Source organism: Micropterus dolomieu, linkage group LG14, assembly GCF_021292245.1.
Source record: "Micropterus dolomieu isolate WLL.071019.BEF.003 ecotype Adirondacks linkage group LG14, ASM2129224v1, whole genome shotgun sequence".
NCBI lineage: Eukaryota > Metazoa > Chordata > Actinopteri > Centrarchiformes > Centrarchidae > Micropterus > Micropterus dolomieu.
In genome coordinates, this window is record NC_060163.1 from 5271503 (window position 1) to 5286155 (window position 14653).

The 14653-nt window shown below is 41.9% G+C and overlaps 1 protein-coding gene across 2 annotated transcripts in view; it reads right to left on the bottom strand.

The window, feature by feature from the left end:
* wu:fj29h11 (protein NO VEIN) overlaps positions 1-14584 on the bottom strand; it is a 44578-nt gene extending 29994 nt beyond the window's left edge. The window contains exons 1-11 of one of the 2 annotated variants that reach the window (XM_046068389.1): positions 14246-14584; positions 13368-13460; positions 11924-12064; positions 9084-10402; positions 7752-7947; positions 7284-7663; positions 5870-5995; positions 5588-5785; positions 4594-4734; positions 3764-4024; positions 2753-2776 (exon numbers count right to left, since the gene is read on the bottom strand). In XM_046068389.1, coding sequence (XP_045924345.1) covers positions 2753-2776; positions 3764-4024; positions 4594-4734; positions 5588-5785; positions 5870-5995; positions 7284-7663; positions 7752-7947; positions 9084-10391 — 2634 coding nt within the window. In that variant the 5' untranslated portion in view covers positions 10392-10402; positions 11924-12064; positions 13368-13460; positions 14246-14584. The remainder of the gene's footprint in view (positions 1-2752; positions 2777-3763; positions 4025-4593; positions 4735-5587; positions 5786-5869; positions 5996-7283; positions 7664-7751; positions 7948-9083; positions 10403-11923; positions 12065-13367; positions 13461-14245) is intronic. The other variant, XM_046068390.1, reaches the window with a different exon arrangement.
* Between the last annotated feature and the right edge of the window lie 69 nt (positions 14585-14653).

Here is a 14653-nt window from a genome sequence, read left to right on the forward strand (position 1 = left end):
ATTTGCAACACACTGCATTATTCCAGTTGTTAATATCTCCTCGCTATGAAGTAAATAGGATAGATAGGAATCAGAAGTGAACTTAAATCTCCCAGCCCCGATCCATCACTACCTTCTTTAGCCACAGCTGCTGCCAGGGAGCTCTGCATGTGATTGGCCAGGAGGGCGGTGGGAGCATTGACGACCCCATCAGCCACCACCATGGACACAAGGTGGCCAGCTGTGCCGACGGGGTCCAGGGTCATGGCAGCACTGGAGAAATGCTTGTCTCCTGTGTGTGTGGTGATCCTGAGCAGCAAACCTGGCCTCACCTCCAACGCTGCTAGGCCTGTATTAGCTGTGTTGTAAGTAAATAATAATAAATAATAATAATAATCACATATTATTATTTGGCAATGTTAAGTACACAACCCACAGCTCTAACCTACCATTTGTTGCTGAAACAATCACATTTCCCCACAAAGACATTAAAAGTTTAATTTACAACAATTTTATCTGCATTAAATAGGCATGTTTAAGAAAAACTGAGCAGAATTTACAGCAGAAGAAGAGGGGTAGTACATCTATCTACAAATTATCTAGCCATACATAAACTCTTTGTGGCTGACTCCTACCTGCGTTTCTTTCGATGAAGTCTTTGAGGGAGCCAAGGGGTTTAAAGATCAGTTCCCATTGGCTCCACTCACTTAAATCTTCCAGCAGAGGGCAGGAGAGCAAGCTGGCCAGAGCCTGGGCCTTGGACATCTCGCCTAGGCGCCCCACTGCCTCACACCCACCTTCAGCACTGTTCACGGGAGTGATGTTGGAGACAAGAAAGCAGAGATGAAATAGAGGTTAGAAAACGATGGAGCTTTCCAAATTAGTGTATCTCATCAGGGTTATACTGGGCTTAATATCTGTAACTGACAATACACTGCTAACCTTGATTTGCTATGTTTGGCATACAGGGCTGACTCGTAGTAGACCGGGCTTAGTCCTCCTCCAGCCAGCCCTCTCTGGCGTTGGACCAGGCCAGCCAGCATTTGCAGAGTCCCATAGCCCAGGTCACGACTGTCCCGGACCCTGTAGTGGGACCTCAGTGCTGACTCAATATGGGAGAGCTGGAAAAAAAGGACAGTTGGATGTTCATTTTCCTGTCACCATGTAGAAGATTTTTTCACAGAGAAAGAATTTTAACACTTTGTGAAAACTTTGTGTGTGTCTTTAAAGCACTCACATCATCTGGATCAGTGGAGGTTATGTCGCCACACTGGTTGATGAACTCAAACACGTCTTGTCTGGTGGGTCTGAAGCCACTGCTGGCAAGTTCCATGCTGCCACTGCCCAAAATCAAAGCAGACCCCAGTGTGTCCTGCAGCAGCTGCACACAACCAGAGACAAACTGTTTGAAAACAGTGTACTATTCTCTATATCAGGGGTATTCGATTAGAATTCAAAGAGGTCCAGTTAGAGAAGCAAAGGTCCGGAACATCAAAACGACTAACTTATCATTCAGGACTGTCAAATCAAATAATATTTCAGTCAGTTTTCATGTCAAACTGGAGGGATAATAAATAATAACTACTCTAATAATAAATTCTAAATTTAAGTAAACTAAAATAAAGTGCCTAATTTTTTAGAAAGAATTAAATAAAAAGTGTAGCTTGAAGTGATGAAGTGTAGTCTTAACCAATTTTATAATAAACACTCATAACACATGAACAGCTGTAATACTGTAATGCCAACCTCCTCTTCTCTTTCATTCCCTCTTACAGAGCTACCACTTTTCTACTTTCTCTTGTTCAGATAGAAACGTGACCTCTAGTTTCTCCTGCCAGCTAGCATTGGAGTTCTATGAGATATTCTGCCTGTGGGAGGAATGTACATGTAAGAATCTGTACATTCTTGATTAAAAGCCTTGTGAAATCTCTTTTCCCTTTCGTCTCCTCAATTCGTGTGTGTTTCCAAAATGTCTCTGGTGAATCTCGCGTACTCGCCTCGCAAGCATCGGAATGCACAGATTTGATTGGCTAAGCAGCGTCACAGGAGACGATTGGAGCACATGCAATTGGTCTGTGAGTTTCCTTGGCCGCTAAACCAGTACAGTAAATGCTAGAAAAGCTGCGCGGGTTAAAATAGAAATGCTCTGTCACAAGGTAGTAAGTCTCAATAATAAATCGGCTGTAGAATGGCGGTCTGGACAGTGACAGCGGCTGGGTCTGGACCGCGGTCCGCCTATTGGTGACCACCGCTCTATATCTATATTTCACACTCGTCCAGACAGAGAATCCAGAGAATTAACAGTAAAATAAAAGGTTTTAGAGATGAAAGAACATGTACCTGAGTGTGTTTAACCAGGAACTCCAGAAAGTTGCCTTGCTCTAAAGACGGGAAATCTTTGACCTGGAAGTGTTTGGTCAACTTCTTTTCCAAAGAGGCCATGTGGGCCAAAGTGATGGTTGAGTTCTGGGAGGACAGGCTGTCTTTAAGGAACTGCTTTACTTTGGCTGAGAGACACAGAACAGAAATGTGTGTAAATCATAGACTAACACAGACTGGATACATCATTAAAAAAGACATTATCAGTGTGTGGTAGAAACACCGCATCAATACCTTCACTGGGGAGGGGTGAGGTGGTGAGTGTGTCCTCTTTGGTAGTTTGTTCGGTGGTTTTGGATGCCTTGTCTTTGAGAACCAGGTCCTGTGGGACAGCCAGGGAGCCTCCACAGATGGCCAGCTGAAACAGAGCCTTTGCCAGCCGGTTACCTGACACCTGCAGCAGGAAGCACTGAATGTGCTGGATTAGAAATGAAACAAACGTATGTATCAGAGACACTGTAATCACTGACATGACATCACAAATGACTATTGAGAACTGAGATAAAATGAGCACAGGGTGTTTCTCTGGCAAAAGCCTCTAGCTTTCATTACATTTAATTAGTGTTAATGTATAAACATATAACAAGATTTTTAAGCTTTACTGCGCAGACTTCACTAAAAGCTGTTCTGCAAAATTCAGCAAGTGTGAAACCTGAAACCTGTTTAAACGTCTTAACCCTTTTTCTCCCAATTTGGACTGTCTTTGTTGTCCTTCTTTTGGGCTATGAAGAAGGACTTGGGAACTTATCTTATCGCTGTGATTTTGGGTGAAGGGGCCTTTTTATTTGTTCTAAATAAAATGTAAACTTTTACGCAAATCTTTGCACCCCTGTCCAATATTTGTGTGTACTTTTGGTCTGAGGCTGTTCTTTATGGTTTAATGCTCTAATTAAGGGAACTCACATACAATGATGTGGCCACAATTGTGTGCTTCAACTTTCCATCTGAGGACATGATGATGTTTGAAGACAGACAGAGGAGGGATAAGTGAATGGAGGTGTTCATGATAGCATGCTGACCTGGTTTTATAATGAGTAGGAGAAATTCTCCAGGACAAAGATGGGCCCGGAACATGTAGGCGGCTGTCAAGATGAGTTAAGCCACAAATCTAAGTCTAGCCAGTATTCATCAGCTAAAAGTAACTCTTTTCTGATGCCTTTATTGGGGATTAGGATTTTATAAAGGGGGACATTTTGTTAATGAGCTCAGAAATGGAGAGCAGCTCTGTTGTCCACCATGATGGCTCATGGTGAGAAGCACCCAGCAGTCTGAAGCAGCAAAACATACAAACAGGGTGTCATAACCACTGAGCTCCCAAAAATGTGGACAAGCTCTTTTGATGCATCTGTATCTGAGGAAGCATCGGATTCATTAACAGAATACATTTGCAGTGTGTAGCGCCCACCTTAGCCATTTTGGGACTGAACACCCCCTCTGCGTTTGAGAAGACTTCCAGCGCTACCTCGGCTGCTGCCATGGAAATGTACTTTTTCCGGAGGTCCAGGCTGCCTGCGTTGGAGAAGTAATCTGCTCCTTGCATTGGGTCCAACACGCTCTTCTTTATCTTTCTCAGACGCTCGTAGGTCTCCTCCTCCAGCTCTTTCTGGATGACCTCCCTGGCTTGCTCCAAGATGGCGTATTCACCACGACTCACTTTCATTAGGGTCTGAAAAGGAGTGTTATTATAGAATTATATATTTTTCATCAGCTGTACCCCTGTATGTCCACCAGATAATTAACTATGATTTGCTGAGGTTTCAGCATTGCATTCAAAGCCCTTTTCAGTTAATAGTCACTTTCTACTAAAGTAAATTCAACAACAAACTGTGTGCCAATACTCATAGATGTGATGACTCCCCATGATGTTTTCACCATAGTGTACACAGTGGTGGACTAGCAGTATACACACATTTATCAGGTAAGAGAAGGTTCCTTACAGGTGCTGACACAAGCCAATTTTTTATGCACACCATAGTGGCAGGGTGAGGTAATTTGTGCACTGCCATTTTTACTGAGCTGTAAAAATGGTTTTAGACTGTTGTCTCTGTACACAGACAAGGTCAGGCAATGCTAGGTCGAAACTATGGATTATTTCAATGGATCATTTTATTTATCTGTTTTGCCAATATAGTATCACACTTCCCATAAGAGGAAACTGAGATTTGACTAGGTAACACTTTAAAATGTGGAGATTCACATTAGCATGTATGTGTTGCAGTAGGTCTTGTCGCTTACCGCTATGGGCAGCCCAACGCTATGTATCCTGATTCCCAGCTCGTAAGGAGATTCACAGTTGTAGTGGTCAGCCAGATACTTCATGAACTCAGCCAAGTCTACTTTTGGCTTGCTCTGCTTCCTCCTAAAAATGCGAAGTTGCTAAATAACGGAAAGAGAAACACATGCAATAATTAAAATTGAGGTTTGACAGAACACACATACCTAAAGCTACAGGAAACTGACTTTGTAGGTAAATAAGTAAAAACTGTGTGGATGTTCCTGTCATCACATAACAGAAACGTCATCAGCGACACTTCCCTGTTGCTTTGTTTTGAACAGATCTCATGACAGAGAGGCAAAGCCTAAAATATGGAACACTGCTCTTTCCTGGTCTTTGTTTTGCTGTTGTCGTTGTGTGTTTTGCATTGTTAGGTTTACCTGATTTGGTGATGTTTTCTCAGGTGTGTTGATAATGATCAGCATATAGCACTAACTAGGCTGCCCTGTAGCATTTTCAGCCCAGATTCATGTGGCTTAAACATGAAGTCTGCGGCTGTGGGATTCCTCTGGGCTTTCTCCAGAAATATGTAGTATGTTTTGTGTAACCTCAGATGCTTTGCACTGTACATTACCAATAAATACAAATTAGGAGATAATGAAATCTGGTTCCTAGTGGCTTTAATGAAATGTTAAAAAAAAATTAATAAAAGAATATAAAAGGTCCCTTAATATCCCATCATCTGCAAACATACCCGTGAACCACAGGTCAATGCCTTTTAGAAGAAACACATTTTCCAGCAGGGAACAAGTGATTAAAAGAAAGATTTCTGGTTCAACAGTTAACAGTCCAAACAAAAAAATGACTCCAATTATCTGACATAAAACTGTAGAGCTTGAATACAAAGCTCAATCTACAAAACTTAACAAAAAATATCATCTACACTTTGTTTGTGAATATTTAGTACCAGTTTCATCATGTAGATCCCTGTGTCATTTCCCATGTCAGTCATACCTTCAAGATGTCTAGTGTCTCGATCTGGTGGATATCATCATCTTTAGTATTACTGTCAATCTTGAACATGCGGTGGATGATTGGGAGTTTGCAGAGGGGCCCCAGGTTCAGCTCTTCGTAGTGCTTCTTGTCCTTCAGGCCAGCCAGTGACTGGCCCAGCTCATACAGGGTACAGATGGATGTCACTGCTTCAGTAGACTGACAGAACGAGAAAAAAAGACTTTAGTAGCCACCAAAAACATCCAGATTAAAACTAGTATTAGCAAATGCATGTTTGCCAACCTCTATGAACATGTTGACCTCTCTCATGATGTACTGAAGGTCTTTGAGAGCCGGAATCATCCAGGGCTTTATCCTTCCTGCTTCCAAGGAAGGAATCTGCATCAGCCCACAAACCCTGGATATCACCTGAGGACAATGACGAAATGAAACACAGAACATAAGTTAGTTTTATAAATTCCTAAATGTAACACATGACGATAAAATCGACCCATGGGCTAATGGAAACCATTCATTTATGAAAGAAGTTGTTTTGCGCAATTGTAATTTGGTTGGCTAATCGATACATTTATATGTATGCCTCCCATGGGATAGACAGCCTTTATGACAGTTGGTCATTGTAGTGTTTTAAGAGGATTTTGGTCTGTGGTCTGTCAGTCAGTCCACAAATATTCACCACCCTTTTTCCACCACAGTTTTCAACCTAGGAGGCTTAAATTTGGCATGGAGGTGAAGCGTGTGTGTTCATGCCAATTTGCTAAAAGAGGCTATGGCAATATAAGCAGCATATTGCAAAAAGGCACGTAACTCCCCAATAGAATCACAGACTTGCACAATATTTTGTGGAAAGGTTGGTCATGAGCCAAAGGACAGCTGATTAACTGTCCATGCCAACTGGTACACCAGGGGTGTGGTTGTGGGAGTGGTGTATAACAAAAAGTTGCAAAACTTGTTAACAGATTCACGTAACATGACCAAACTTTGTAGAAAGACAAATGCACACAAACACAGACAGACATACACATACACACATACCATTTTGCCAAGCCCCCTTTCATAACTCATAAACCGTGTGTCGTAGACACCTGTGGGAGGCATCCCACACCCCGCAAGTTATCCCACCCCATTTAAGTTGTAAGTAAGTAACATGTGCATGCATGCATACCAGGTTTAGGAATACCTACTGGTGTAGCACAATAGCATTGTGCTATTGTTGCTTACCTCACAGACATCATCAAGATGGAGGACACTTGGTGGCTACTGTGATAAACTAAACCTTCTCATAGTAGTAAAGCCTTTAATCTGGACTTGCAAGTTCATATTCAATATTTTTCACTCTAAAAGAACAGTTTGACATTTTGGGAAATACGCTTACTTGCAAAGGCAGTAGATGTGAAGATCAATGCCATTCTCACATCTGTCTGCTAAATATGAAGGGTTTACAGGAGGGTTTATACAAACAGGAGTGTAAAAAGTTGGAGGTGGAGTTTATGATTTATGAGTTTATGAGTTTATGAGTTTATGAGTTTAAGATGTTCTGGCTTTACTTTTGGGGAGCTGTCATGTCATCATCTTTGCATACAGTCAATGTTCTAAGCAAAGATAATCCTGCTGTCTCTAGCTTCATATTTACCATACAGATTTGAGTAAAATCCAAAATGTTGAACTATTCAAACTCTGTGCTCTTCCTCCCCACCTTCTCTTTGGTGACCAGGTCTCTTTCTGCAGCGATGTCTCGTATCACATCTTCCACCAGACTGTTGACGGTATCCTGATCCAGGACCCTGTGCCTCCTCCTCCCTTTGAGATCCTCCTCATCCTCCTCGATAGCCTCTACTGCTCGCATATTACCTCCATGGACCTCTCTCAGCTGGGCATGATATGCTTCCCTGAACACGGGGGAACTGTCCTCTCTCTTGGTTACATTTCTCATTTTGCTCTTCTGCTCTTTCATCAAGCTCACATCTGCCCCCAGCACTGGAAAGTCAGAGCCAGAGAGGAAGTTGGACGCCACGGGCTGTTGCAGCTGATCTTTTTCAGGCTCTCTTGTAAGATCCTGTACGGCTGTGGAAGGACCTGGCAACACATATTTGTTTCGTAAGTATGGAGAAGTGACAATCTTTGTTTTCTGTGCATGAAACTGATTGTCGTCATGTTAGGGTACCTGCAGTTGTTTGCAATGCAACAGTCTTGGGATCTGTTGCTGGTTCAGATTGAGTTGGCAACTTCTTGGCGCCAGCTTCCCAGTTGTCATACAGAGACATGTACTGTTTGAGAGGAAGCTGTTCACCAAACATCTGAAAATAGCAGGTTTGGAGCTGGTCCATTGATGGAGCACTCAACTGGTACTTCTTCATCACCTGGAACACATCAGAAGATTTTACTGACCGGGTGGTTTCCATACAGTACAAAGGTTTAACTTTATGTGGTGTCAAAGGTCAGTTTTTGGATTAGTACCATAAAAGCACAATCCAACATCCAAATTCAAACTACAGCTATACAAAAGTTATTAGCTTTATACCTTTTAATGCTTTTGAAGATCTGTTTAGGTCAGTTTTGACTATAAGGTTTTTCACTGAAATCAGACACAGTCTTGTACCTTGACTTTCTATCAGCCAAAGTTGACTGCAAACACAAAACTAGTATCAACACCATGCCCCCACCATTAGTATGTCCATGTCTGACATAGTTGGCAATTTAAAAATAAAAGTGAACTGTTTTGACTTGAGACATTTAAGACTTACGTTCCAAAGGTTTCACAATATTTCAAAGCAGTGGGCTGAGCACCAACACTACTTCTCTTATATCTTAATGTCTTATTTAAAGCCTTAAGTGACTGAACTATTCACAAGCGGCTCCACTGTTTACATTACTCATAGTCAAATTAACCTGCTAGGAGGGTTTTAGGGCAAACATATTTGCTATTGGGCAACTATTAACCTCCATTCCTCACAGTCTGTCAGGGAGGTTCCGTGCATAGCTTGGTGGCATTAGACCAATTAAATGATACGCCTTGTTTGCATGTACTGGGATTATGGTGAAGCAATAGGCAAAGGAGGCTGGTGGGGGTTTTTTTGACACAAATAAGGTTTTAGAAGTATTTTTAGATTTAGTGGCTTTCTGATGTCCATGTACTCAAAGACCGTTCAATTCATTTAAGAGTGACGAGCATGTTTTAAACTTTAAAACTGGTTTGCGGGATGTGTGGTGCCTTGCTAACATGCTAGCACCAGCGTCGGTAGCACTGCGGATTCGTAACCCCATGTCTAACCTATGTGAAATGTTTATATGTTAAGTCTACTTCCCTTTCTGTCATGGTGCATTGGATAATGTTGGGTAATTTGCATCATGTTTAGATAAAACATGCACAGTCCAAGTCACAACTAGGAAGAATTGTTGCTTTACAGTCAAATGTACATTATAAACAAATGCTAACAGAGTAAACACCTAACTGAAAAACATTGGTCTATATATCTGTGGACATACAGTAACTGACCTCTATAATCCTCTGGTACAGGTGCGGTTGGGTCAGTTTCTCAGCTGGCTTGGACTCAGTAAAGAGTGGGTTAACAGGAAGACAGCCAGTGGAGAATAAAGAGTCAGTAGAAATCAAAGAAGGACCTAAAAAGTTAATTCCTGCCTGAGTGGTAGGCACATAGTGAGAGCTGAAATCCAGCTGTGGCATGGTAACACTAGTAGCGCTACTCTTCCCAACAAGTGATTCATTTCTCTGTGGTGTTGCAGGCCTGCTGTCCTCTGTAGCTTTTCCTGACTTCCCAGCTACAGGCTGGTGGATCTTATGGAACACCACATCCCCGCTCACAACTAGATCTCCTTTTAGTGATTCTACCAGGCAGGAAATAGTTTTGAAACCCAAAGAGGCCAAGGCCAGGTTGTGGTGGTATTTCTGGCTGTAGACTATAGCCACCTTCTTCAGAGGAATCCCGTCTGGATGTTCTTTCATCAGGGCCACAATATTTTCCAGAACGTTCTCATTCCTCTCGTTGTCTTCTGTAACTTTTGCTGATGCCCCAGCAGCAGCTCCAGCTCTACTTTCATGTTGATGGTCCTTATCAAACACCAGTCCTCCCTCCACAACCAGATCACTATCCAGAGAGGTCAATAGGCTAGCCATGGATCCGTGGCCCAAGGAGGATAAAGTCAGGTTTTTATGGTATGTCTGTCCGTAGAATACAGCCAGCTTTTTCAGAGGGATCCCAGCCGGGTGCTGTCTCACCATGGCCACTATATTCTCCAGAACCTCCTCCACATTCTCGCTGTCCTCTGCAGCTTTTGTGGATGCCCCAGCTCCAACCCCCTTCGCACAGCTGTGGGATTTGTGAAACACCATTTCACCTTCCACAACCAGATAACGATCCAGAGAGGCTACCAGGGTAGCCATTGAGTCAAAGCCAATGGAGGATAAAGTCAGGTTTCTGTGGTATGTCTGGCTGTAGAGTACAGCCAGCTTTTTCAGGGGGATCCCAGCCGGGTGCTGTCTCACCATGGCCACTATATTCCCCAGAACTGTCTCCACATTCTCACTTTCCTCTGTAGCTTTTGTGGATGCCCCAGCTCCAGTCGGCTTCGCCAAGCGGTGGGATTTGTGAAACACCATTTCACCTTCCACAACCAGATAACGATCCAGAGAGGCTACCAGGGTAGCCATTGAGTCGAAGCCAATGGAGGATAAAGTCAGGTTGTTGTGGTACGTCTGGCTGTATAATACAGCCAGCTTTTTCAGGGGGATCCCAGCCGGGTGCTGCCTCACCATGGCCACTATATTCCCCAGAACCTTCTCCATCTTGAGTAATGCTATCATAGGAAACAGAGAATACCATTACAGATAAACACAGCAAATAGTCTGTGCTCTCACTAATAAGCTATATAAATAAGTAATGTGCTTTAACACACACACACACACAAATATCCAACAGAGAATCCTTAACACTATAAGGGAAGAAAAAGAGGAAGATACCCTTATACTGGAAACGAGGAGAGTGAATATTGGAAATACATTCATAAGGTTGACAAAAAAAACGAAACTCCGCATTAATCCCAATATTGCTCCATATCTGCTCGATGTGTAAATAAGCCTTTTTTGCATGGTGATATGTCAATAGGTTCGTTCAAAGTGACTGCGTCTGACTTTCACCAAAACGTGGGCTGCAGGCAACTGCAGTGATGGGGTATTAAAACACAGCCATCAAGTCGGACACATTCTAACTCCAGCAGAGTGTGTGAGCTGTTAGCTTAGAACAATGAGTGATCTCAGGCATGGAGATCAGGCAAAAGGTGGTACCAACTTTGTGCAGCCGGATAAAAGCAACTGCAGCCGCCTTGCTCCCACAAGGTTTTAATGTCTTGTGACATAGTGACGTCGTGCAGCGCCAGCAAAAGTTGGACGAAATTTCTATCCATGCTGGATAGAAATTTATGTTAAGTCCAGCATGCAACACGTTAAGTCAGCGCTATGAAGAACCGCATGAAGTCAAACGCACCTAATATGTCAGGGTTGGTTTACAGGCTGTTGCCTCCAAGTGACCAAACAAGCTGCTATTGCAGGTCTAATGGTAAACATGTTTTTTTCTAAAACAAGAATACTTATTATGATTATTAACAAAAACATGTCAAGTCTCAGTGCATCAATTTTAAATAGAAAAAATTTAACAATGAAAAGCAGTTGAACAATAAGTTGTTTAAATAAAATACTGTCTATCACAATCAAAGTATCCTTATTTCCTGATTTAGCCTAGTTGTGATGAAAAAATAAGACTGACAAACTGTCCAAGCATTTGACCTTATATGACCTTACTCATATGTCCATACTTCACACTTTGGTCAGTACCCTGGAAGAACTGTAATTCAATACCGAGCGCTGGTAAATATTCTTGTCAATATTGACAAATACTAAAATGTTGCATCAGAAGGCTCAAATCACCAAATCCTTCCCCTTTACCAGATTAAACTGTCACTCTTTGAAATCAAGTAGCCAACACAGTGGTAATTTAAGCACAATAATAAATAAGGTGGATAATTTTCCAACAGATCCTCCAACAGAGGCACACCCAATGTCCCACTAGTGTTTCTTTATGACTACAGACACACAGCTGAGAGTGTGGCACGACATAAAGTTGAAATGGCTTACACTTATCAGCCCATCTGTGACACAACCCCAGCTTGCCAGAAATAAAATTCATATACTGTATTTCTTTTAATTTGTTAAACCATAGAATGACATTTCCAAATACTGTATACAGAAGCACATGGATAAACTAGACTGATCAGCACAAAGTGACAAGAATAAGCACAGAGCAGAGATAGGGTCTATCTTACCTATTCTTTCAAATGACAAGATCGGCAGTTCATCTCCCTCAGAACTTGAACAACAGTGTATAAACCCGCAACCTTCATGTTTCAGCTTATAACTGTCCTCCCTCCCAGCCTCCTCCTCCTCCTCAGATATGGTGTTTCATTCTGAGGAAAGCCAGAGTGAAATGAAACTGAAAGTAACTGATAAGCTCATTCAAGGCTTGAGCCACACTCTCATATTCCAGGAAATGGTTAGCCTCACCATACACATATAAAGCACTACAAAAAGTCAGGGACCATGAGGCAAACAAATGCTGGAGTTGCAGTAGAGCAGCATATGTTTTTGACATAGAGAGCCTATTTGTCTGAGGCACTAATTCATTTAAAGTTCTGTTTTTATATTCCAATTATATCTGCTTAGACACAACATTAATGATACCGTATTTACCAGATGATATGGTAATGAAAAAATGACAAATTAGTCTGTAAGGGGATGTCAGTGACAAACAGAAGGGAAAACAAAACAGTAGCAGCATGTGGTGGTTATGTCACAGAGAAAGGGAGGGGACAGGAGATGTGGCCTTAAGTTTCACATTCCTGGCTTGCTGTTACCTAATAATACTGTTAATGCCCAAACAGTGTGTCACTTGTGAAAACAAGTGTGTACCTAAGGAAACGAAACGCTAGTTAAAAATGCAACATTGGCACTGTGGATTCCTGGATAACTGGGTGGATATTTATATCAACAAAGTCACGTGGTAGCACATCTATCACCCCACCTCTTTTAATAATCGTCTTGTTCCTGTTTCCCACCTAACCGGAATGACTAGCAACCACTGTGGAATTTACAGCACTATCTGTCTTTATAAATATATATCTTCACACAATCAGTTCAGTGGCGTTTTGAGTCAGTACAATAAAACTTTCAGTAAAATATTCTCACACGAAAAACAGGTCTGGGTAGCTAATTTCTTTCTAACTCCACACCCCCAGGCTATTTTTAATTTTCAAACTTGTAGTCTTCAGCCCCAACCGACACTGACCCAAGTGACATCACTTGAGACCATTTATCAGACTTCCCACAGCTCCCTCTGGAGATTTGTACAACTTTTTTTACTGTACTCTACAAGACCAAACTGACTTTGACGTGTAAAATTTGAGCAGTTCTCCTTTACTGACTACTTCTTAATTAGTATCTCTGCATTAGCATAGAACAGCATCGATCTTAGTCAACAAAATTACACTTCTTCATCTCCTTTTAACTTCAAAAATTCAACTAGATGGCAGTGGGGCTGTTGATAGCTGCTGTCATTCTAAATCAAATGTTTAACACAAATTTGAAATAAATTACAAGGCACAGCACTTTCTCTCTGACCCACACTCTAGGAAGGGTTTGCAACAAGTGCACTCTGTGCAGCTGTGTCCACCTTAAAGTACTACAGGTAAAAACAAGCCACCAACAACATACCTTGGATTGGTCAGTTTGTGACTATGTGGTCAGTGCATCATATCTTCTCTCTCCTCACAGTTACGGCTGTAGCGTACAGCATGGGGAAAAGCACTGCAAATAATGATGAAGACAAGAAAGCAAGAGAGAACAGTGATGATGAAGAGTAACAGGCCACATTTAGTAGGTAATGTATCTGTGCCGAGTCAAAACTCATCGGGCAAAACATCCTACCACAGGGTTATGTAACCCGTAAAACCTAAGCAGGTTTTGTGTTACAACTCAGGCTCATGACACTTGACTACTGACACACCCAGCTAAGCTGACACACAGAAGTTTCCCAACTACAGTGAGGACAGTATGAGGCTCAGCGTTTAACAATATTAACATGTAACGTTAAAACAAATTTGACTTAGCGGCCAGTTATAGACAGCCATCAATCTTATGCTTAGTCTGAGATAAATGTGGAAAATGCCCCTCAAATTCACTAACGTTACATATCTCTTCCATTAATAACTAAAATGACATGTAATTCCCCACGTATAACATGATGCATTCAGTAAAACGAAGGGGGATGTTACAACAATGTGCCTTTTGGAACAAGGAAAAGAAAAGATGGCACAAAGTGTTTTGGCAGTCATAGGAGCAAACCTGATAGTTTTATAACAACTAGCATTAGTTAACGTTAACAGCTACAGACTCCGGTCAGACGGTACTGTAATGTCGCTAACGTTAACATCTTGGCAGGAAAGTGTGTGCAACCGGGAGAGATACCTGCTGCCGACACACTTACACCAACTAAACCAAAGTGACGTGCCAAGACTACTTCAAAACACAGTAGGAGCACCAACTAAGATAGCTGGTTAAGTATGGCCCACTGCCTTTCCAGATAACGTTACCTCTTATTGTGCCAGACAGTTGGGGGGTGGGGGGATGCCTACATCCTCAGTCTGTGCTGGAGGAAATAACCATGGCAATAATAAAACCAATGGGACAGTTTACTTTAGCTAGCAGAAATGCTAGGCTGGCTAACGTTAGCAAATAATACCATAGTATAGTGATATAACTTTAAATTAATCACATTAGTCAATCAATAACGAACGGTAAAATGCCCTGTGTCGCCGTATTGGTATTTCGATGCTTAATATTGTTGCAATTAAGTGCCATAGTGTACGAAATCAAGAAACGAAACTCATTATATGTTCATATTGTTTGCTACTGCTAGACGGCTACTGAGCTAACGTTGTGTTGTGTTCAAGTTATACGAAAAAGATAGTAAATACGAACCTTCTACTCAAAGAAAATGT